The sequence below is a fragment of the Ascaphus truei genome, chromosome 17, assembly GCF_040206685.1.
Source record: "Ascaphus truei isolate aAscTru1 chromosome 17, aAscTru1.hap1, whole genome shotgun sequence".
NCBI classification, from domain to species: domain Eukaryota; kingdom Metazoa; phylum Chordata; class Amphibia; order Anura; family Ascaphidae; genus Ascaphus; species Ascaphus truei.
This window is the reverse complement of record NC_134499.1, coordinates 17,683,515-17,709,516: the sequence shown is the minus strand read 5'-3', so window position 1 is coordinate 17,709,516 and position 26,002 is coordinate 17,683,515. Positions and strand designations below refer to the sequence as shown.

At 45.2% G+C, this 26,002-nt stretch overlaps 1 protein-coding gene and 1 pseudogene across 5 annotated transcripts in view; both read left to right on the top strand.

The window, feature by feature from the left end:
- LOC142468034 (transforming protein RhoA-like) overlaps nt 1–19,831 on the top strand; it is a 31,363-nt gene extending 11,532 nt beyond the window's left edge. For 4 of the 5 annotated variants that reach the window (XM_075574101.1, XM_075574098.1, XM_075574103.1 and 1 more), the window contains one exon: nt 3,849–4,722. In XM_075574101.1, the coding sequence (XP_075430216.1) occupies nt 3,849–4,039 (191 nt within the window). In that variant the 3' untranslated portion in view covers nt 4,040–4,722. Of the gene's footprint in view, nt 1–3,848; nt 4,723–15,691; nt 15,823–17,111 lie in introns of those variants that run through there. The other variant, XM_075574100.1, reaches the window with a different exon arrangement.
- On the top strand, nt 590–3,567 carry LOC142468431 (lamin-A-like; annotated as a pseudogene).
- Nucleotides 19,832–26,002: the final 6,171 nt, after the last annotated feature.

The following is a 26,002-nucleotide window of genomic DNA, read 5'->3' as shown; positions in this document are numbered from 1 at the left end:
TTCTTATATTCAGTAAATGTGATGATGAAGTCTTGGCTCTTTTAGAAGGCTTACTTACAAAACGTAAGATATAATCAAGCAGTGTGTAGGGGGATTAGCATGTCTCCCCGACAGGTGTGGTATGAGGTAGCAGGTAGTCAGTGGCTATCACTCCAAAGACAGGTGTGGTAGAACTCAGCAGGGTTCACAGTGTTCAACAGGATAAGAGGTTTGGAATGTGACAAGTCAGGTCAGTGAAGAGACTGAGAAGCTTCATCAAGTATGAAAAATGAAGAAGCAATTGGCGCAAGAAAACTTAGATATGCAGGAAGCATTGGAGAGTGCAGAAAGAATGCTGCATAAGGAACGTGTCTCCCTGGCAGACCACATGCTGCGGAGTCAGCTGCAAGAGCTGAAGGCGAGTCTACAAGAGTCCAAGGAGAAACAGGCGGATGCCGAGAAGGTCAATATTGAGGCCAAACTTAAAAACAAGCATGAGATTATGATCTCTGGCCTAGAAGACCGTCTTCAGTGAGAGGAGAAGCAGCGCCAAGAGCTGTAGAAGAATCGTCGGAAGTTGGAAGGTGACTCCACTGACCTGCATCATTAAATTGCAGAGCTACAGGTGCAGATTGCTGAGCTCAAGATACAGCTCGCCAAAAAGGATGAGAGGGAGGAAGTGTCCGGCCATCAGGTGGCCGACCTGACACTGCGCTATGAGACCGAGATGGCCGATGAGAAGGACCAGCTGCAGCTGGAACTGGACAAGGTCCAGGAGGGGCACCAGCAATTTCAGGTCAGAAATAGAGAAAAAGAAACAGATTTAAGCCTTGCTCTGAGCCAGCTGGGAGATGTGGAATCACGACTCCACTCCAAAGAAGCTGAACTGGCAACTGCACTGAAAAGAAGTGCAGAAGGACAGCTTCAAGAGCTGAAAACTCAAATAGCTTGTCTTGAATGCTCTTTAAGTGATACCACAAAATAGATGCATGCTGAAATGCTGTGGAGAATGGATTTAGAAAATAAAAGGCAAACACTTAGAGAGCAACTAGCATTTGAAAAGAACGTCCATGAAGGGGAAGTCGGGAAACGGCACGAGACTAAGATAAGCGAAATAGATTCCAGCCGTCAGACAGAATTCGAAAGCAAGCGGGCAGAGGCTGTGCAAGAATTGAGGAAGGACCACGAGGAACAAATTGTGGATTACAAGGAACAGCCGGAATGGACATTCAGTGTTAAGATGGAGAAAGAGATTCCAATGCTAAAAGAGATACGTTGGTCACAGAAGGAGATCATAGAAAATGAACCCAATACCCTCACTGATGACAAAGAGGAAGCAGAAACAGTTGATTTTGATAGTGCTGCTGTTATTCCAGAAGCAGATTGGCACCCTCCTGGGACTACTGAGAACCAACTCATTGATCTGGGATTTAAAAATCCAAACCCTCAATTTCATTTGCTGGGTTCAGATGATTATCAAATTAGTGAAGGCACCCAGGCCCACCACAAAAGATGTTTTAGCCAAGTGGGTGGCAGAACCTACAAATACAGTGGATGGAAAATCCTGATGTTATCAATGTTAGAAATCCAGAAAAGTCAGGGGAGGGGGGGATGTAACACCATATGAGAGAAGAAAAATGGACATAGAACTGTACTGTATGACAGTCGGGGTTCAGTGCTGTAAACATTTGTACGATACATGTGGGAGAAGGAGCGGCTCAGTGTGTAAAGACACTGGCTGGCACTGAGTTTGAAGCAAGGGGAACCTGGTTCAATTCCCGGTGTCGGCTCCTCGTGACCTTGGGCAAGTCACTTTATCTCCCTGTGCCTCAGGCACCAAAAACATAGATTGGAAGCTGTACGGGGCAGGGACCTGGGCCTGCAAAATGTCTCTGTAAAGCGCTATGTAAAACAGCAGCGCTATACAAGAACATGCTATTATTATTATTATTATTTTTACAATAATGACTGACTCCTGAGGAAGCGAGAGCGAAACATGTAGAGTCTGAGCCAGCACTCGGTGAAGCAGCTGATCCCGAATGGAGGATCGGCGTTGGGAGGAACGCCATCCACAGCAGCCACGTCATCCGGTCACCTGATTTCAGAACCCGGAAGTGATGACAGCAGTAGCAGTGGAGACTTGGAGTGGGTGTGACTCGCCCCGGCTCCCGGGAGTCACGGCGGCATTATTATATTGTACAAATGTTTTTAATAGATCATCCCTGATGTACGCCTTTACTACAGGGGGTCTTTTTTGATAAAATATACTTTTAAAAAGTACCATCTGCACTATCCTGGTTTTTGGTTTTCTTCTTTCCCCTGGGTCTTGCTGAGCTGAGTGTACATCCACCCACGTTTACTACAGTTTGCCACAGTTTTGGATATGCCCATATACTGTAACTCTTCCATTTGTGAGTATTAATATTGGAGGTTCCATACAGCACTGAACCTCGAGTTTCTTACAATACTGTTCTATGTCCACTATTCTTCTCTCTCCTATGGTGTTACATCCCCCGCTCTCCAGAATTTTGTGGATGTCTTCTGTGGAGGATACTGGAAACATATCCTGTTCCAGAGTTTTGAGTGGATGAGTATACTATGTTCTATTTATTTGATATCACAATTATCACCTGTTTTTTAATGTATTGGTATATACATTATATTCACTAGTGTATTATTACTATTATTATTATGCACTGTAACTCTGTTTTTTATCACTTAACAGTCTATCAGATCACTATATGTGACATTAACTAGTCACATATTTTATTATTCACAAGTGTTGAGCACCACTTTCTGCTCTTTTGAAGTTATCAATGTTGACTGTGTGCATAGAGAAGCAATTATGTCTCCAAAACCGGAAGGCCTGGTAATTGCCCTGAAGGGAAAAGTTTTCAACTGGAAGACAAGGAAAAGATGGAAAGAGGGGACGTCTCCGATGCTGGTGCACGGTAATTGTGCATAGGTCGCTCCATAAGGCAATGTTGCGCTGGGGAGGGGGATATGTGACTGAGTCACTGTCCTTGTGGACTAGAGAGCTCGTGAAGTGTGTAGGTTCTAGCGTGCAAGAGAGTTTCCTATGTGGAAGCTTGCTGCACCTGGAACTAAGTAAGCCAGCACTCCTAAATGAAGGTTTAAAAGGCAGGAAGTGCCCTGCACAGGAGAGACTGCGTTTCCCCAGCAAGGGGAGAGATTGACTTTCTCCCAGCCAGGAAGGACGCTGGCTGCTCTGGTTCCCCAGCCTTGCAGGAAGCATGGCTGCTGAGACCCCCACCCAGGACATTGAATTCTTCGTGCTGGACAGAGCCCTGCTCCCCGGACCCGACATTCCTGAATTCCTAGAGGGAATGACCTGGAGCCCTGGGATGGATTCCCCAGAACCTAAAAGATAAGAACTCTTTTGGCATATATTACTTTAGTTATTGTTATGATCTGGAAGTAGGATAGCTACCCAGGTGGGTAGGGAGAGGCCTGCTTGTGTAGTTAGTTTCCTTAGCAGTAATAGGATTTTATTTTATGATTTGTTTCACCTTAAAGGGACAGGGTGCCCATTATTTTCTTTGGTGGTCTAATACAGGGTTGCGCAAGCTGGGGGGACAGATTTTAGGGGGGGGGCACGGCAGTTACCGAGGCCTCGTGCTATTCAGCGTGAGGCCTCTGTAAATTAACTTACCAGGTCTCGCGTCCATGCGTCTCCATGACGACAGGCATCAAATGACGCCAGGGGTCATGTGACGTCACATGACCCCACTGCGTCATTTGCCGCTCGTCGCCATGGCAATGCGGCGCACCAAATTATGCCGTAGGTCACGTGACGACACGTCAAATTACGCCATGTTAATCGTTATGCCTTTCTTTCCATCCCACAGGAGCCGGTGAAGCCGGAAGAAGGCTGGGACATGGCCAACCGGATCGGAGCCTTCCGATACATGGAGTGCTCTGCGAAGATGAAAGACGGAGTAAAGGAAGTGTTCGAGATGGCCGCGCGGGCAGCCCTGCAAGCCAGGCACGGAAAGAAGAAATCCACGTGTCTTCTCATCTAATGGAAAATGCCACATAAAAGGACAAAAACCCATCCCCACACTCCAGGGAGAGACGGGGGAGCCAGCATATGAAGAGGGGAGCCCCATGGCATTGAATACTCACAAAAAATCCTTGAAGTGATGTTTATTAATCTTTAGTGTTCTTACTAGCCTTTATTTATCTTTTTCATTTATTCTGTAATGAGTTAAGAGAATTTATTTGAATAAAAATATAATCTTGCTGCCAGTATTTTAAAGCTGATCTTTTTTCCTTTGATATATCTATATATCAATCAAATATAATATATAAGGTCACTGAGTTAGCAGCACCAGACTATCTCTGACATTCCACTCTAACTACTAACTACAACTTCTTTTGGTTTGACAATAATTTTCTTCTGCAGCTGTGTGCGACGGCCATGGTGATCAGGTTCGCACCAAGTTATGCCAACCTATTCTTGGGTATTTGGGAGGAAGACTGGATATGATCCAACAACAAATTTGGTGCAAACCTGGTCCTCAGGCGTAGATACATAGATGATGTTTTGTTTGTATGCCAGGGTGATATGGAATGTTTGAATAATTTCATTTTATATCTAAACTGTAACAATCTAAATCTGAAATTTACTTCAAAAATAAGTAAACAAGAGAGAGAATTTCTGGACCTTGTCTTGTACATTGAAAATAAAGGGGTGTGTGCCAAGCACACATGTAAGTGAAACTTCTCTGTGTGTTTTGTCAATGAACTAAAGTTCTCACAACCCAGGGGGAGCATGAAGGAAAAAACAACAGAAAAGACACAAACTAAGTGCAGACTGTATAATGCAGTGTGACAATGTGTGGAGAAACTTGGCTCTCGTGTGCAGCCTACTCACAGGATAGCAGTAAGGTATGGGCAAAAACAGGATCTGTACAATCTGTAGTGTCTTCTAGGTGTAGACAGGATACCTCTCACAGGTTGTGAGAACATATATCGATCATCTGGGACCAGTGAAGACAGTCCCTTCCAGAGGGTTTGAGCAGGGGTTACAACTTTTATATACACTTGTTTTATTGCACCATTATTAGTCACTTATATTCACACACTATATTATAAATTTAAAAATAATTTATTCACTTAAAGATTGGAGATTACTAGTATTGTTTCAGCGCCTGTCTCTACACCATCACTTTGTCACAAATGAACTAAAGTTGACATACTGGTGATCACTATACAATCAAAGACAGTAATGAGTGTAATTCAGTTACTTTATTTCTGACATGACATTACCATTGTATTATGTTTAATACATGATACTATTAATTTATGATAACTAAAGTAAGAGACATATCTTTGATCGTAAAGTATCCAAATGGTGTGGAAAGACTGCATCAATTGTTGAACCTGATCTTGTAGTTGCAATGGCTGGATTGGTGTTGAGAGTTAAATTAAATGTTTGTTTCATGAATGTAATGAGAGGCAGGGATTCAACGGAGTGAAAGTTGATGTTAAAGTCACCACTTAAAATGATGGGTATTGGAGGATAGTCTTTGTGCAATGAGACTGCACCGGCAATTAAGTATGGTAGCATAATGAAATGGAGGAAGTTGATGATATTGTCGAGGCGTGTGTTTGGTGATATATATATATATATATATATGACGGTTGAGAGGATAACTTGCCCATTGGGTAACACGTACTCAGCAGCGCATCTGTCTCCAACCGGTGTAACAGTGACTGGTAAGTCTGTCATCTGACAGTGTATTATGTCTAGATGAGGTGTACTAACGTGCAGTATTCATATTGTTATGGTATATGGCAACTCCACCACCAAATTTTTACGTTTAAACTGTACCACACAATGGAAGTTAGGAATAGTAACTTTTTCAGCATTGAAGTAAGATGTGGCACTGTTGCTGTTCTGGACCAAGCACACCCTGATGGATGCGTAGGGACAGGCAGGTTAACTCAATCCCATATATCAAGCAACGAAACCTTCTTACTTGCTGAAGTGTTTATTTGGGGCAACAACATACAAATAAAAAGGGGGGGAAAGTACTGAGGGAACACTGGGACATGAGAGAAATAGAGGGGAAGGGGAGCTATGAGGGAAGTGGCCTAAATGCAAGATATAGGAATAGGTAAAAACCAGTAACTTTACCAGAATAGAAGAGATGACAGCTCAACATGGCTGCTGTACTAAGGCTGGGCTTATAGTGACAAACTATATAAGAAAAGACACACTTACTTGGGCACGGTGGTAAAAAAAAGCTACTCTCCTAGGTGCAGGGAATTCTACATAAGGATTTTCCCCTGACTGAGACTCAGCCTGCAATGTCCTAGAACTGAAATCAGCCTGCAGTTCCAGACGCCACCCCTCCCCTCTCTCCAGAGGTCTGGATTTTTAACTCACTAGACTTGGTGCTTAGAATCTTGCTTAGAATCTGCAAATCTGATTGGCTATGGGGTTTATAATACTTCTGAGTTTCATTCACAGAACTCTGCAGCCAATCCGGGCATGGGAACATGTCCCACCAGCCAATCAGAGTGGGGCTCATCTGGCTGATGATGTCAGAGGCAGGGGGCGTGATGAGCCAGCTCGGGACACCCTGTGGGCAGGACATATGATCTGGCCAATAGGAAAAGCACCTATGATCACCATCTTTTTCTTATCCAGCCAATTGCCTCCTGCTGGGCAGGCGCCACTGAGTCTAGCAGACCAGAGGGTCCCCCCCCCACAGGGGTCTCTGTTCTCTGGACCCAGTACTCCGCCCTGCCCCATCCACTTAGCACCCCGACACCTCTCAACATCCCGTCTCCTCTTTCATCCTACGGATTCTATGCAGACTAGCTGGCACCTTAAACATATGCCCCAGCTGACTGCATAGAGCCTTATAGTAAGTGTAAAAAAACACCATAAGTCATACTTTATTACAGCATACATTTTGTGGTACCTCATATTCGGTTGGGATACCTTGGCACAAACTGGGGTACCCCCCTTAACCTAGGGATTCCCTCGGCTACAGGGATACCTGTTCATCCCTGTGCCTCATTTTACCGCACACAAAGCATATATGTACTTAACACACTTTGTTAATAAAATATACACTTAAAAAACCTAAGTGTTTCTGATATGGGAAATAGAATAAAAAGCTGCACTTTACTTTTCCCCAGCCATACCCCCCACACACTGTTGCATAGACTTAGTATGGATTCTAAGAATCCCCTCACAACCTTATATGTATGGTTGGAGCACCTCAGAACCCCTATACTGGCTCTGGGTGACCTGTGTATCCCCATTAAGCTAGGGACCCCTTGACTGTTTCAGGGGACACATCACATCCCTGTGCCCATTTTACCTTTCTAGCTGTGCTGAAGCAGGGAACCAACCCATTAACCCCTATATAGGTTCTGGGTGACCTGGGCATTTACTGCTTATCCCCATTAACTTAAAACAGGAACCTACGTTAGTCTTGTGCTTTAGTGACGTGGAGCTGATCTTATACACCTCACATCCCTATGACCCTTTTACCCTTGTTGTCTGCGCTGAAGCAGGGAACCCATAGTGGTGAGTCACGAAAGTGTTTTCAAGGGGATATATTGCCAGGACATGTGCCTACATGTATCCAGGAATCAGACCTGATTCCTGGGTACATTTTTAGGGGAACCAGCAACTCTGGACCCTGACTAGCTAGGCACATTCTGACAACCCTTTCTCCGCAAACGCCCCTTGAAACTCATACCACAGCAATCTCTACTTGCTGGCACTCCTGGAAAGGTAAAACCACATAAAATACTTTTTTGTCACACAATACATTTTACGCATTACACAGTACTGGGCTCAAGAGCTGACGCTTCTTGAACCCTTATTATGGATTAGGTGTTAACCAAATGGCCTTAAACCTTTATTTGAGAGTCTGATTACCCCCCTACTGTCAGATTATCCCTCCACCTCCCATTTATATTTGAAAAATCTTGATAAAAATATAAGTTTAAAAAAAAAAAACATGCCTTCTCCACCAAAAGTTGGTTTCAACATTGCCAGTGATCTGTTTAAGTCGGGCGTCCATTTGAGACAACAACTCTGCACCTATCATACTGACTTCATCGATGATGGGCACGCTAACATATTTGAAGAGTGTTCAATACAGTTGAGCTACTTCAAGTGAAAGTGGCAAATTTTGAGAAATGGATATCTTCAGAGCGGGTTCCCTGAGGAAGAGAACGAACTTCTTGAAACGCAAAGGGTGTCCTTCACGAGCCACCGTATTACACGAGTGATGTCATCGGAGTCCCAAAACTCGAGAGTCAGATCCGGTTCAACGGAGCTTACAGAGAACGAATTAAAACAGGAACCACATATATCAGGACACAGCCTAGACCAGGGGAGCGCGAACTTTTGAAGCAGCGCCCCCCTGCCAGGCCTCCCCCGGTCTCGCGTCCCCTCTCCTCACTTGCAATAGCGTCAAATGATGCTCCGGGGTCACGTGACGTGCCATGGAGTCGCGCCTGAATCACAGTAAGTGTTGTGGTTGCAGAGGCCTCACGCGGTCCCCCGGCATTAATTTAAATGCCTGGGGGGAGAGCACGGGACGTCTGCAATCGCCTGCACCCCCCCAGACAAATCTCCCGCCCCCAAGTTTGCACACCGCTAGCCTATGCTATCAGCAGCCCGCAGTGGGAAGAAGGGGTACCAACAAAGTGGGGAGCGGACAACCCCCGGAGGAGGACTCCACACACCCCAGGTGATGCGGACAACATAGACTGCAGCTACTAAGTGCTTGGACTGAGGTTACCTGCAATGCAAAGCTGGAAAGCTCAATATTCAACCGCGCCGAACACCACACGTCTGTGAGTTGGTAATCGCATTGTCTCTTTTATCCATTTATTAAACAATATTGCACTATTTTGCTCTTTATATCCCTTTTTCAAGGAACAGTTCACCATTCTCTGAGGACTGCAGGAGAAGCCTATACATCAATTCCAAGGGCTCTGATTTAAGCCAAGTATCACTGCCTTCAATATTATTGTAGAGACTAAGGGCCTCATGCAGTAAGCAGCGAAAAAATGCATTAGCCAGTTTAGCAAGTAGCCATGTTTTTGGCGTGTTAACCTCGCTGTATGCTGTAAGGGGCGAATCCCTGGCGAATGAATGCGCCACCACCATTTGATAAAATGGCTAGTAACCGGTGGCGAGATGGCTGCCTGGCGAGAATCTGCCGAGAAGCCGTCCCCTGCCGAGATGTGTTTGCAGCAGAGAGAGATCCGCTGCTCTCTCTGCGCAAACATCGGCACATTAAAAATTATTTTAAAAATACATTTTTATTCATAGTGTAGATGTGCAGAGGGTCTCCGGAGCTGAACCGCATTGGTTTCAGGTCCGGGGACCCCCTGCTTCCTGAGATACAGGCCCCTTTATGAGGTGCCGGTATCCCTCTGCATTTAAAGGTCCCGATCACGTGACCGCGGAATGTAAACAAAGCAGAGGGATACCGGCACCCCATAAAGGGGTCTGTATCTCAGGAAGCAGGGGGTCCCCGGACCTAAAACCAACGCGGTTCAGCTCCGGAGACCCTCTGCACATCTACACTATGAGTAAAACATATATATAAATACACAATCATTCCTTACCTTTGCGGCTATCTGCTACGGTAACGAAGCAGCATGAATATTTTTTTAATAATACTGTACAGTGAGCAGGGGGTCCCCTGAGCTGAACCGCATTGCTTTGTGGACCAGGGACCCCCTGCTTCCCGAGTTACAGGCCCCGGTATGTGTGATCGGGTGGGCAGTGTCGGCGCCATGTTTATAGCGTCCCATACGCTACGTGCCCGCAATAAACATGGCGTCGACACTGTAACCAATGCCCCAAACCGGGGCCTGTAACTCGGGAAGCAGGGGGTCTCTGAGCCACAAATCAATGCGGTTCAGCTCAGGGGGCCCCCTGCTCCCGCACAATATTATTAAAATACATTAATGCTGCTTCATTACCATAGCGGATAGCCGCTAAGGCAATGAAGAGGTTAACGCATAATTGTATGTTTATTGGGGACAATTGCCCCCAATAAACATAGCAATACACAACATACAATACAGTAATGGGCAACATTACTATTATCCACAAATGGATAATAGTGCAGTTGTCCATTTAAAATACATACAGAACAAAAGACATTAAATACATATAGCACTCACCCATGTGCGGCTGCCACGATAAAGGCCATCCTCATCTTCATCCTGCCCATGCCCCATCCGCTTCTGCAAAACAGAAACAAGAATTAAAACATCCAATGTAATGTCCCCTAACCCCTTAATCACCATAGCGGTTATTAACCGCTACAGTCATTAAGGGGTTAACCCACCCTCACCCACATACCCTACCCCACTACCCCCCCACCCCCTGAGGCCTAACCACCCTCACCCACTACCCACAAGGGAGGCCTACCCACATACCCTTGGGGCCAATACCCCCTGCCCCCACCCCACCACATACAGTACAGTAATGTGCCAAATAACTATTATCCACATAGGGATAATACATTATTTGGCCATTATTAAACACATTAACTAGCATATTAAAAGAAAGAAAATTCTACTGACCTCATCAATAAGAAGGCCCCATCGGCAGCATCATCCTTGTAGTCCGTTGCCAAAATAATACATAGCCAATACATTGCAATGACATTCACATATCAATGAACCCCTTAATCACCTTATCGGGTACTAACCGCAAAGGTAATTAAGGGGTTAAGCCATCCTGGCAATACTACTTATCCATAACATCCTCAATGAAATACAATGCAATTTCCTAAACAAATGAAATGTAATCATCCAATCTAAAGCATCACATGCCAATCCAAAGTCTCAAATGCCACTTAAAGCTGCAGTTCAGTCAATATCCTGCACGTGTGTTTTTTTTAATAAATCAGTTCTGTAGTAAGAAAAAATACTTTTAGCATTTTCTGTTTTAAAAAAAATAACTTTGAAAGACCAATTTTCTTGTATTCTATTTTAACAGCCATTTACTAAGGCACTGCCCCTTCATGTCCTGTCACAAGCCCTGGCACACCCCTTTGTCAGCCCTGCCCTCCCTCTAGCACATGTCAGTGCAGGAGTGCTCATGAATATTCATGAGCTTCCACTGAGAGACAGAAGCAGAAGAAAAACAGATCCCTTCACTAATGATGTCACCAAATTTCGCCATGGAGAACGAATTGACCTGCAGCTATACAGTTCTTTAGGTAATTAGAGATTGCCCACATGAAACTATTGAAGTAAAAAAATAAAAAAGACTGAACTGCAACTTTAAAACTTTGCATTTACATTGTATACATGCTGCATAAAATGTAAGCTACATGTAGACGCTGCAAATCAATGTTAACAATACAATATTTCAAATAAAATAGCATTACATCAAAAGAAGTATACTATGTAATCCAATAAAGTCACCATCAATCAATTACACACATCTATGCATAGCAGCATACCCACAGTCATTTAAAATAGTGCAAATCAAGTTTATAAAACAATATCAATTCTTACCCTGTATGTATATCTCTCTCTAGACATACATACATACATACATACATACATACATACATACATACAGTGGCAAGAAATGATGTACAATAAAAAAAAAACACATGTAAAAAGCAACAAAAAACACAGTTACATTAAATACATTTCTTTAGTTCACTAACCATTACTTGACCCACTCACCGACTCCCGTTGAACAGCTTACTCTCGAACCAATCCACGAACAGGAACCCATAAAATAATAAACCAGAAAATAATAAACATTAAAATAATAAAACACGACAATCCAGGGGTCTTCAACTTCTAATCCATCTTCATCTGTATTCTTGTTTCTTCTATCTTCTTCCAGGGTCTTCTTCCCGTCGGCTGCCACGCCCTGGTCTTCTTTCTTCGCCGGAGGTCCTTCCTCCTCGGCGTCTGGCTTCAAAATGAGACGACATAGGCTTTTAAAGGCCTATGACGTCATATTTTCGTCATGGTTCCCACGGCCCTGATTATCTCCAGAATATCTTGAGACATCCTTGGCCACCAGAAATTCTGACGAATGAGATCAGTAGTCTTCTTAAAACCTGGATGACCTGCAGATTTAGAGGAGTGACCCCAAGACAGGACCTCTGGATCAAATTTGGATGGTACAAAGAGTTTGTTGTCGGGAACGACCAAGTCCTTGGGAATGCGTCTCTGGGAGTGCAAAATCTTGTCAAGATTCTTGAAAGTAGACGTGGCGAGAATCCTCTCATGTGGAAGGATAGTCTCCAACGATTCCTCTGGCCTCTCTTCAGAAGAATATATACGGGAGAGTGCGTCTGCCTTTACGTTCTTGGTCCCGGGAATATAGGACAGGTGAAAATCGAATCGAGAAAAAAAAGAGCCCAACGAGCCTGTCGTGGACCAAGGCGTCGAGCGTTCTCTATGTAAAGAAGGTTCTTGTGGTCCGTGAGAATAGTAAATGGCTCTTTCGACCCCTCCAGCAGGTGTCTCCACTCTTGAAGAGCCATCTTCACGGCCAGAAGTTCCCTGTTACCCACGTCATAGTTCCTCTCGGCAGACGAGAATTTCTTGGAAAAATATGCACAGGGATGTAACTTATCTTGGGGCGTGGGTCTCTGGGAAAGAACGGCACCAGCGCCGCAATCAGAAGCGTCGACCTCCAGGACGAAGGGAAGTTCGATGTTGGGATGACGGAGAATAGGTGCGGATATAAAGGCTTCCTTGAGTGTCTCGAAGGCGGAGATGGCCTCGGGTGACCAAGCAGAAGGATCAGCTCCTTTTTTGGTGAGCGCAGTGAGGGGTGCCACAATGGTGGAAAAACTCCATATAAACTTACGATAGTAATTAGCGAACCCTAAAAAACGTTGTATGGCTTTGAGAGAGTTGGGTCTTGGCCATTCAGTGACTGCTTGAAGTTTACCGGAGTCCATCATAAACCCCTCATCGGAAATGATATACCCCCGGAACGGAGTAGAGGTCGTATGAAAGGTGCACTTCTCCAGTTTGGCGTACAAATGGTGTTCACGGAGACGGGAAAGGACGTAGGAGGTGTGGCGTATATGGTCCTGGAGATCTTTGGAAAAAATCAGGATATCATCCAAGTATACAATAACAAAAATATTGAGTACCTTACGAAAGACGTCGTTGATGAAATCCTGGAAGACAGTGGGAGCATTACATAAGCCGAAAGGCATTACTAGATATTCGTAGTGTCCACTACGCGTGTTGAAGGCCGTCTTCCATTCATCCCCCTTCCTGATGCGCACCACGTAGATCCAACTTGGAAAAAATCTTGGCCCCCTGTAATTTATCGAACAGTTCGGTAATAAGGGGAAGGGGGTAACGATTTTTAATAGTGATGTGGTTTAAACCCCTGTAGTCGATGCAAGGCCTTGACGAAGAAAAACCCAGCCCCTGCTGGGGAATTGGAGTGACGAATAAAGCCTTTCTTGAGATTCTCCCGGATATATTCATCCATAGCGTGAGATTCTGGTAACGACAAGGGGTAGGTCTTGGACTTGGGTAGGGAGTAACCTGGAACTAGATCGATCGGACAATCGTAAGTCCTGTGTGGCGGCAAGAGGTCTGACTGTACATTATTGAAAACGTCCCGGAATTGATGGTAAACGGAAGGTAGAATAACTTCGGGAACAGAGGTATTGGCCAGCAGTTGATGAGTCTCGCCTGACCTCGGCCTCCAAGAAATGGGGGCAGAGGAAGTCCAGTCAATGAGAGGATTGTTAAGCTGTAGCCAAGGAAGACCAAGGGTGATGGGTATCCCAGGAGCGTGAATGGCATCGAGAACTAAGATCTCCTTGTGCAGATGTGAAGACAGAAGCAAGGGAGCCGTCTCTAAGGAGATGTGGGCCGGGGTAAGAGGACGTCCATCGATACCGATGAGTGCGATGGGAACCTTCTTTCTCACGAGTGGTATGCGGTTTAACCTGGCGAATTCAAGATCCACAAAGTTTCCTCCAGCTCCTGAGTCAATGAAAGCGGCGGTAGAAGTCTTGAACTTATCGCCTGAAAGGGAGACTGGAAATGTAAGTTTCTTAGGGAGTTCACCTTTAGAAAGGGGACGTGGAGACATTACACCCAGAGAGAGCCCCTCTGTACTCACTGGGTGTTCCCATCGCGGACGCAGTGGACACTCCCGAACCAGATGTTCCATGGATCCGCAGTAGAAACACAATCCCCCGGCATGGCGGAACTGCCGTATCGGTGTGCGGATGCGTTGTACCCCCAATTGCATTGGCTCTGGCAACTCCAGTGCAGGAGTGTTGCTAGGAGTACTGGAGAACGGAACTTGAAAGTTATGGACGCGAGTGCGCTGACGCTCTGAGCGGCGTACCTAGATACGTTGATCCACTCGGACAGCCAAATCAATGAGGACCTCCAATTGATCCGGCCTGGATTGGCGAGAGAGTTCATCCTTGATGGGATCTGCCAGGCCTTGCCAGAACACGGAGACGAGAGCCTCTTGTCCCCAGTTAGTCTTGGCTGCTAGAGTCCGGAATTCCACAGCATACTGCGTCACCATTCGCCGTCCCTGAGTGATCTGGAGGAGAGAAACAGATGCCATCTCCCGACGAGCGGAAGAATCGAATACTTGTTGAAACTCAGCTTTAAATGCCGGGTAATCTTCGGTAAGGTCAGAACGTCGCTCCCAAACCGCGGAAGCCCAAGCCAGGGCGCTGCCAGTGAGGAGGTTATAAATGTAGGCTACCTTCTTGTGATCAGTATTGTAGAGATGGGGAGCCATTTCAAACTGCACCTCACACTGGTTTAGGAAACCCCTACAATCTTGCGGTTCACCTGCATAAGGCTTGGGGGGAGGAATCCTTACATCTTAGCTGCTAACTGCGCTTGCGGAGTGGGGGCTTACATCTGGCGGGGTCGCGGTCGGTACCCTGTCTGAGAGTACTGCGACCTGGCGTGTAAGTGTCACAATTTGATCCGCCATGGCCTGGTTATGCTGAAGCAGATTAGAGAGAAACTGTTGAAGTTCGGTCTGGTCTGCGTCTTGTGGGCTCGACATAATGTTACGCCGGTGCTGCCCGCAGACCAGACCCGTCCCCTGTGCTGAGGTGGGACGTAGGGATACACGCACCCGCAGCAAAGGGAGCACGTCCGGAGTGTGGTGTTAGTGTTGCCAGGCCAGGTATAGTAATGAAGACAATACTTGCCGGTACCGGTAGTAGAGGAGGAGTAGTATTTGCCGTTGCCAAGATCAGGGATAGGAGAGTTGCGGATGATCGAAGGTATAAGCCGTGTTACAGGGATGCCAGAAGTTACAAAGTCCAAGTAGAGCCGAAGTCGAGAGCCAGAGGGGGTAGTCGTCCAATCCGCGTCAATACCTGTGGAGTCACTGAGAGAGTAGTCAAATGCTTCCATACAGAACTATGTCGAGTGACGAGTGATGGGAAGCACAGGCATAATAAAGCTGGGCAGGCCAATGGGAAAAGGGGGCAGGCCTGGAGGACTGCAAGGAGTCCTCCCTGATTTGTCGTCTTTCCTTTAAACAGTCGCTGTATCTGCTGTTATTCTCCGACCCTGTGTTGTTGCTGACGTTACTGTGTGAGAGATCCCCCTCTGTCTCACTATTGTGTGTGTGCGCGTGCTCTCTTCCGCCCCTCTCTGCTGTGAACAGACACTAAGGATTGATTTTTGTTTTTTGCGACAGAAAACATCCCTGAGAAGTGGACCCCGGAGGTAAAACATTTCTGCCCCAATGTACCGATCATCCTGGTGGGGAACAAGAAAGACCTGCGTAACGATGAGCACACTCGCAAGGAGCTCACCAAGATGAAGCAGGTCTGTACCCCTCCTGCATGTCTTTTCTCCCTGCTTCCCAGGGTACCTACCGCTAAAGGTGCTTCCGCCGCTATCTCAATACCACAAGGCATGACATCACAGCTTCCTTTTGGCCTGTGAGACCTTTAAATGGCCATATTTAGTGCCCAGCCTTAGCGGTTACTGGCAGTCCCTTCAGAGCTAAGGATCTCGGGAAGCAAGGGCTTACCATAGCTGAAATGAACATCTTTCTGGAGACCCCCAGCTTACCCACTGGGGCAACAGCAAAGTCTACGCAAACATGAACCTTTAAAGGGAGCTGATCATGGCCCCCCGAGTGACACAAAATGGCCACAGTGTCGGAGTCTCTGGCAGCCAATAGAAAGTTGCAATGTCATCGGGGGTTATGTTGCAGCCTTTTATTTGTGACCCTGCAGACATGGCACAAAAAAACTAAATATATCAGGACACAGGTTCCCCGGGGGGAATTTCTTTTTAGTGTGGGCTCTGAATTAATGGGGGCCGCTTTTTATTAATGAGGTGCTTCCTGTAACCTTGGCCCACCAGGCCCCTGTCAGAGTGGATATGGATATACGCTTCTCCTCAGCAGAGGCTGACGTCACAAAAGGGACTGAACCTTTATAGCGGCAATTTGCTGTGTTCCACTTAAATATAGATTCTCTCTCGCTATTCTCTGAGACTGGCAACATTCCCACTTCAGAGATACCAAGCCCTGAGCAGCAGGCCACCAGGGGCTGATTAAAATGGCGGCAAAAGATAAACTTCCAAACCACAGCAGCCGCACTGCAAACATGACGTTGTTACATTAAGATCCCCTCGTTAAGGCTGAGCCCGTATGTAACCACAGAAGTTAGAAGGGTTTGTCTTTAGTTTCTTTGGTTACATGTTTTCAGCGTGTTTATTACGTGTGGCTTTACGTTTGTTTAACCATTCGGCTGCCAGAGGGTCTGCAACACATTGCTCTGCACAGTTACTGGCGCCTCTGTTAGGGAAGGGGACTGTTTTAGGCCTGTAATGTGTTTCCTATGTAAGTGCTGGTAGTTGGGAAATAAAATTGGACATACAGCGCTGCCGGGATGACGTCCCCTGCACCCAAACTTCAGTTCCTGAGAAAAGAGGCTCATTCTGGGATTCAAACTAACCTCACCTACTTCAAAGGCACTAACCCTTGCATTGCAATTCATTGTACCTGTCGGTCTGTGATGTATTGTCTCGTAATGTAGTATCACACCGTTCTCCGGAGAACCGCTCGCCATGTTAATCGTTCCGACGTTCTTTCCTTCCCGCAGGAGCCGGTGAAGCCGGAAGAAGGCCGGGACATGGCCAACCGGATCGGAGCCTTCGGGTACATGGAGTGCTCTGCGAAGACGAAAGACGGAGTGAGGGAAGTGTTCGAGATGGCCGCGCGGGCAGCCCTGCAATGCAGGCGCGGAAAAGAAGTTTATTAATCATTAGTGTTCTTACCGGCCTTTGTCTTTGGGTTTCATTTATTCTGTAATGAGTTAAGAGATTTTATAAAAAAAATAAGTCATCTTGCTGCCAGTATTTAAAAGCTAATGTTTTTTTCCTTTGATATATATAAATATATTATATATAACTTCACTGTGTTAGCAGCACCAGACTAACTCTGACATTCCACTCTAACTCCAGCCCTGAAACTAATTGGGGTCACAATGTTCCCCAGCCATAATTAACAAAGGGCAGAGGGTTTACCCTTTAAAACAACACCCCATTGATAATAATTCCAGCTATTCGGGGATTTTGTAGAGTAACGGCGAATGTAATCCTCCATCTTGTCTGCGCATCGGTCTTGACTTCCAACAACGTAGCTACTGGTGATCAGTTCAGTGGGAGAATTTAAGATGGCAGGATTGGCGCTTACAACTTGGGGCTTTTCAAAGCTGTCAACGAGTGTCCTGGGTATAATAGTAAAGGTGCGCTTCAGGAGTTGGGTTACAGTAAGACAAGATGTCCCCGAAGCTGAAGCTACGTATTAAGGAGTAACAGCCTGGAGAATACACATCAGTGGCAGTCGTTCCATCCGCTGTTTCCTCATTAATGTGACGGGATTAGTTGTTTGCCTGTTGGAGCCGTCACTCCCTGCTTTACCCTGTTAGGCCATCACACCGTGATACGCCGCTGGAAACATGAGCTAGAGATGTGGGGTTTAGAAGTAATTGATGGGATCTCTGGCGCGAGAGGAGTATAGAAGTTATTTTCCCATCAAATCATTACCCCCTGGGATGCCAAATGGTCAATAAGGGGGTTTATATTTTGACTGTAACTGCTGCAGTGGCCGGAAATAAAACAGAAGTCCCTACAGTGACCTGTCCATCACATTTTGTGGCATTCGTAAATAAGAATAATTTCTACAATGGTTTTTTTACCTCGTTTTCTAAAGCCTGTTTGCTTGGAGCAGTGAATCCCTTTGCAGTTAAAAGTAAGTAGGTTTCTGCTCTGGCATTACTTGATGGCAAAATAACTCCTCTAGTGAATTGCAGACAGTCCAATCTAGAGAATCAAACCGCAGTTAATAACATGGGTTAGAGCGCTATTTCACTGAGTCATTCTTACTGAGGATCCTTTGCAGTGTTTGCGGGGCAGAGGGACTGCAAATTACGTACAGAGACATCATTTTACTCTAGAAATCCTCATTGGGGGATAAACACTTTTTTAACCATTTGCTGCCAAAGAGGCCGACAGCTCACTTTGTTTCTTCGCATTGCAAACACTCTGTTGAGATTGGGGGTGGGGCAGGTTAGGAGCTAAATATTGAAGTGTTTGAACACTATTTTATGCTAAAAATGCACCCCTCTTCTTCCCCCCTCACCCCCTCCTTGCACATTGCACAGTAACCGTAGTAACCTGCCGCGATACCTTGTGATACCTTTTTCATACAACGAATAGTAACTGCTGGCCTTATTAATCTGTCTGGACGGAGCACAGGTGAGAGTTGAACCGTGCACGTGAAAAGACCTCCGAGGTTTGTTAAACACTGATTAAACTGTAAATAATTTGGTTCATTAAACCTTAGGCTGTCCCTATTGATGTACAAGTCGTTACCTGTATTTGTTCGTCCTGCTATTTGTCCTCCTTTTCTTGGAGACGATGTAGCAGGGGATGTGAACATAAGAGTGGGAGCCCTCTTCACATCATTGAGGGGGGGGGGGGGAAGAGAGCTGGTGGTGACCACATGGCCACTACCCAAAGGGTTAAAATGTCTGAATCTAGAAGGGGTGTTCAGGTTACACGTTACATAATGTGATGCGGCTGGGAAGATGGGTCATAAGAACTGACCGAATTCCCCATTACACAATGAATCACAACACAACATACAGAAACATTGAATGTGTTCATCTAACAGATGTAGGTTGGACCCACAGAGCACTTTACCCAACGAGGACCTTTCGGCTATTGAGCAAACTGGTCTTTTAGCCCACGGGTGGCTAATTGCAGTCTGCCAAGGCCACCATGATGTCGTTTTGACGATATCCCTGCTTCAGCACATGTGGTGCAGTTGACTGAGGCATCTGTGCTGAAGCAGGGATATCCTTAACCTGACCTGTTGCTGGCCCATCAGGATTGGAGTTGGCCTCCCCTGCTTTAGTGACTGAGAAAAAACCCTCTGTAACCCTATTTAGTTTGGAATGATGAATATTTTAGATCGCAATTTGGTGTCTCATGATGCGTCTCCCAAAAAATATCTGAGGTTCTCTAACTCCCGCCCAGGGCGCTGAAAATGTTTTACCAGTTGTGTAAATGGGCTTGTCTCACGTCTGCTTTCACTATTCGAGGTGAAGGGTGCGAACCCAACTCCCTCCCTGCGCTGATGAAGCTCTGTGTTTTTTGTATAATTGGAATACCTAACTGTTACTTGTAATATCTGGGTAAGAATATTATTATTATTATTTTTTTTTAAATAAAGTGTTCTTGAAAATGTCCACGAAAAAAAATTTGAGTTAAGAATGTTTGTCAGGAAATAAAAAATAAAAATCATTTATTGTGTAAAGGGCTTGTTTTCTGGTCTATTTGTATTGTCATTAACCGTTCTGGAACTGAAGGGGTTATCTCCAGTGTGTAGATAGAATATTAGAGCAGCAGTCCACCCTGATTGCCTTTTTACTTGCATTACTTTGAGGTCGCCTCACGCCTTGATTTTTTTTTTTAAATCCCATGCGGCGTTCCTTAGGTATAAGGGTTTGAAATGTGATGTGTCCTGGAGATTAAAATGGAGTTCTCACCAGAGCCCAGTGTAATGTAAAGGTTGCGCTAATAACCGCAGCTGTTAGTTGAAGCAATCATAATTTCCTGTTCACCATGGCAGTGGGCATCGTAGGGTTTTAGTCTATCCCCAGCGGAGTAGGACAGGAAATTGAATTCTTGCAGGTAGGCCATAAAAGGCCCCTCCCACTAACTGCAGATAGTCTTTGGATGCTCCCATAGCTGAAAAATACAACTGATGTATATTAGGCATACATAGGGAGGGAACTGTGCCCACTGCCACGGTTCCAGGAAAAGAAAATGACTGTAAGTTGGTTACATTTTCTCCTTGTCTGTCAGCACCATGGGTTATAGATGACACCTTCGGAGGTAGGGCAGGATGAAGCTTTATTGTGCCCTTTTAACTGCAGTGGTTTTGTTGTGTTTCCTGATAAGAGCTTGTACTGTGTATTTGTAGGCGGTTCCCTCAGGGGGTCTCTAAACCAGGTACCCCACCATTGGGTATAGCTGTTTTTCCTTTACAGGCGGTAGAGTTGCTTATCACTGGGGCCAAGATGTTGGACAGTGGCTCTGTGCAAAGACACTGACGGTAAACATGACATCGAGTGTGAAGCAGGGGAACCGGGTTCAATTCCCAGTGTCTGCTCCTTGTGACTTTGGACAAATCACTTTATCGCCCTGTGCCTCAGACACCAAAATCAACCCAAACCCCCCCCCAAAAAAAATTACTTTGTGTTGGGTACACTATATGGCCATTGTGAAGCACTTTGAGCCCATTGGGAGAGGGGCGCTATATGAAATTTACTATATCACCAAGGTGGTGTCTGGAAAGACAAACCATTAACTTGTTCAGGATGTGAATAGCTTCTACCTGACATATAAGAAATGGTGCAATGCTTGCATAAAGGCAATGGAGGACAATACCATCCACATTCAGAGCTTTGGGATGGTTCCAGTCAACAATGCAGCAGACCTTTTGGCTTTAAAACTGCTAATTTACAGATTAATTTACAAGTTCTTCAATGCAAAGAGAATATCAGAGATGCTACTCCACATCCTCACGGGAATCTAGCTGGGAAGCCTGAGCATGAACAGAATTCCCAGATTAATCCGATGAGGGGGAAATGAGAGAAGAATATTCAAGTTTTGGAACGGAAGACAAGCTGGTGAAACGAGTAAAAATGATGATGGGGATAGAAGCGAAAGAGCTTATAAGGAAGCATGACTATGTTCATGAGTTCACATTGAAGGCCAAGAGTCTTTCCAGTGTGCACATCAATCAAGAAATTGATTAGTGAAGAATTGCAGCATACAGACAAAAAAAACCCATCCTTATCGAGAAGGATTATCCAAACGTACTAATTTGATCCAGAGAATGCCAAAACTTTGGATAGTCCTCCAAAAGTAGACATACCAGTAGCAAGGCTATGCCGAAGATCGTCCATTCCTCTAGATGGCTCAAACTTCCGGGATCTAATGGATGAGCGGAATGTGCATTGAGAAGAGTATTCTTGACGGCAAGGACACTGCAATTCAAGTGTGGCATCAGCCTGCGTTACCAGGTCATGAAGTGCATGGGTAACCCAAGTAGAAACTTATGGTGTACCCCCGCTTCAGCTTGGATATATTACAGAGGGAGTGGTGCTGCAAGGGGCATGTAACTTAGTACACAAAATAGACAGACAGAGCCCCTGATGGTAGCACTCTATTCCAAAATGATATGGTGATTCTTTAAAATAACTTTATTAATTGACAATAACGTTAAAATATTGGGGTCTAAAACAAAGATTAAATATTCCAAGTGTGTGCGTCTCTATTGGATAGATGTGTCCAGAAGAGTGTACATAATTGGGTTAATGTCCAGTGTTTGGGTAGTTCACTGGCCCTAGTGTTCGTCGTGTAGAGTGAATTGACTAGAGTACTAGTGGATTGTCAGCAGTTTGGGCCACACATGCAGTGCCCCAGTATGAATATACTAGTTGGTGCTCTTTAGTATGGGACCTATGCTGTGCTGTTGCGTGATGGCAGCTAAAGCATATTAAAGTTGTTGTATTGAACAAAACTTGGTCAAAGTGCACCTATTGTTATGTTCCCGTCACCTCCCTATACAATAGATGGTATGTTGAATAGGGTGTGTGGTGCTTGGTACATAAACATCTATAGCTGTTGATGTCTGAGGTGTGCTGTATACTAGTATTGATTAAACTGTTACTGGTGTATATAATGACACTGCTATAACTCTGTTCTAGATAGATACCAAGTTAATAGCTGAGTACTGTACCTTTTGGGGTGTTTATATCGGTCAATTGACAGACCTGTCCCCATTTGGCACAGTGCTTAGCATGTGTGGTTGTATTCTGGCACTCCAGAGGTTAAATGCTGGTTAGGTTTGCCTTTTGCTAAATCGTATTGTACCCTATGAGCTGCTCACTGTATCAGGGAATTAGCATTGTGGCTTCCTTACATAGTTAGGTAATACAATGTTGTGCCAGATTTAATAGTTGCCTTTACTTGTATGTGACTAATGAGTCCATTGGGACCCTAATAGTCCTTTAATGTGCACTGGAGGCGCCACGCTGACTCTCTCTATATCACTGAGTCAGTGTATGTGAACTCGAGCACCTCCGCGTGCACGTGGTCACGTGCTTGCCGACGCGCGCGTTTCGCTAGTGCTTTTTCAAGGCTGAATAGTCAGTTATGTACACTCTTCTGGACACATCTATCCAATAGAGACGCACACACTTGGAATATTTAATCTTTGTTTTAGACCCCAATATTTTAACGTAATTGTCAATTAATAAAGTTATTTTAAAGAATCACCATATCATTTTGGAATAGAGTGCTACCATCAGGGGCTCTGTCTGTCTATTTTGTGTACTAACCCAAGTAGAAGACGGTTTAAGGGCGTAAGTTTCAAGAGATTTAATCTTTAAACTATTTCTGTTGATTTGTCTGGGTATAGACTACTTTTGTGATGTATCTATGGAGTCTACCTGCCTAACAGCTGAATGTGTAGCTCTGTCAACAGTGTCCCGCACGGCATTATACCTAAAAACGTGGAAAGCAGAACCCGCTTTTAAGAACCAGCGTTGCTCCATGCCATTCGGGGGCTTATTATTGGTCGAAGCAGAATTAGAGAAATTGGACTGGTTGCCGGGTGAGAAGACGAGAGCCTTGGGCCGTGCGTATAGTGCCGGCGACGCGAATTCGACCGAAAACAAACACATTGCCGCCGCGTGCACTTGTATTACACGCGACGTTGCCGTTGCGAAAACCCGCCGCCGGCAAAATTAGATTTTTCAAGGGTCATCGCGTCACGTGACGGCCCTTGAACAAATCAAATTGCGGGAATCCTGCGATGCGGCCGACCGGCGAAAGGTGACGTCACCCATCGTATCGCCATCGGCAGCACTATAAGCGCAGCCTTACCCAAGACCGTAGAGCTACTAAGACCCACAGGTTATTTTTTCGTGGCCTAAGGCCTCAAAAAGAACACAGGTCATACAAAAACTTCAGAAAGCGGTCGTCATCCTTCCGGGGTGGGAGGAAAGCAAAGAGGTGGTCCGCAAATGGGAGGAAGACTGACATTTTGCTATGAAGTGGCAGTAGATAACATCATTAGGTCCGTCAACTAATACAAAGAAGTAATTCAATCAAATTCACAGGCAGGCCTGCAAGAAGATTCATCATCAGGCCTTCACCAGTGTGCCTCATCAAAAGAACAGTGAGGGGCAGAATAAAAATTCAAGGGGGATGGGGTGGTAAGTATAGAACCACAGCATCAAGAAAAGAACAGATTATACCCTATAAAGTTCATGATTCCCAAAACATCAGATGGATTCAGGTCAGTCTTGGATCTAACATTCATAAATCAGTATGTCCACGGAGTATTTAAAAATGGAGGCATTAAAATGTGTCATGAACATATAAAATCCCCCAGCTTTAATGGCAGCAACAGAGTTAAAAGACTCTTACCTGCATATTTCCATCTGCAATGCTCACCATAAATTATTGGTTTTGCTTCAAGACCCTACCATTTAGCCTGTGATCTGCTCCCAGAGACTTGAGAAATGTAATGGTGGTGGTAGTGGAAGCAATCGGGGAGTAAGGTATATTTGTAGTACTCTATCTGGATGACTGGCTACTAAAAACATCACAAATACTCCTAGAATATCACATCCAGTGTCTACTGGAATTTCTATGGGATCTAGGCTGGGTCATCAATTGGGGAAAAAAGCAAATTGAGACCAACAGAAAGCTTTCAGTACGCTAAGCCATGAGAGTGCCAGGGCTCCTGTCAGCCTCCATAGAAGCAGTTCCATCGGCAAGACTGCATATGCATCCACTCTAGATAAAAGTACTGTGGGAGTGGGAAAGAAGTTCAAGGTCACTAGAGAAGTAGTTATATCTGGCAACAGACCAGGACCTATCTGACGTAAATTCACTGGCACACACACATGATTCAGAGGCCACGGCACCAGGCAGAGAGAAAGTTAGAACTAAGGGCAGTCTTCAAAGTGTTGGAAGCTTTCTAAGCCCAGTTGAAAGGCAAGCCTATCCGAGTACATTCAACCAGTGGCGGATTTCACATTAGGCCCCCCCACCCCCGTCCATATACAGAGGCCCCGCTCTCTTCCCCACTGATTGCCAGTGGAGAGTTTGTGGCCTCTAAAGTTCTTACCTTTTCCATCATGCCACCCTCCTCCTTCAGCGTTGCAGCATCAAATGGCGTCACTTGACCACGGCACGTTGCTTGATGCGTCAAATGGCAACGCACCGCCTTGTGACGTTGCAGCGTCGATGCCATGACAGTGAAGAAGGGCGGCATGAAGGAGGAGCGTGGCACAAGGTAAGTGCCTAAGGGCGGCATTTTTGAAAATCTGCCAGTGTAGACAATGTGACAACAGCCACATATAAATTACCACGGGGTACAAGAAGACTAACACTCATGAGAGAGACTATGAAGATACTGTCATGGGCAGAGAACAGCAGTTTATGTCGAAGGAAAGGAGAATGTTAGTCAATAAGCTCTGAGAAACCCCAAACGAGAATATATAGGTATTGTACTGTTTATTTTTTTCACATTGGAAGTAGCTTTGGGCATCTTTATTTTTTGTTGTATACATTTAGCCACGCCCACTAGCACTCCTTTTGACACTTGTATACATATATATTATGTGGTAATAGTAGGGGTTTCTCAGAGCTTGTTGGGTATCTGAGTTTATTAACTGTTTGCAGCTGGTCTCAGCTGTTTTTGGGAGGTTAGTGCCCCCCCTCCCCCCCAAGGTTTAAGCTCGCCCCTCTCCACTTTCCAAGTTGGCAGGTCAGTTTTATTTTGCTGGGTTACGACAGATCCAATGCAGATCATTCTTCTTGTAATTATACAGGTAAATAAGAATTTTAACTCAGGTAATGTTACGACCTGCTAACGGTCATGCCTTGAAAGTGGCAGCAGGCTTAAGACGCTTTGGCCAAAGGGTTAAACTAAATGACCCTTTTCAAGAGAATATATAGGTATTGCATTTGTATTTTTGTCACATTGGAAGTAGCTTTGGGCATCTTTGTTTGTTTTGTTTTTTTGTATTGTGTCAGTCACCAGGAAATTCTACAGGGAGAATGGTCCCTCCATCAGAGAAGAGAAAATACAAAACTCGGATGGTTATGTTCTCTCTACCAGAAAGACTGTCCGAAACATTTAGATGCGATGATGCGGAAATGGGATTTTATATTATTATTATATATTCCCTCAAGTTCCAATTGACGGAGGTGGCAATCATTCCGTACTGGCCCAGGAGTGCTTGATTTACAGACTTGTTAAACCTACCAGCAGAACCATGCTGGGTACTTCCAAACAGGAAAGGACCCTCGGTCTCGAGGTCCAGTACACCACCCCAACATAAAAAGGCTGAAGTTGACAGCTTGGAAGCTGAAAGGGTAATAATAAGACAATAAGGACTAT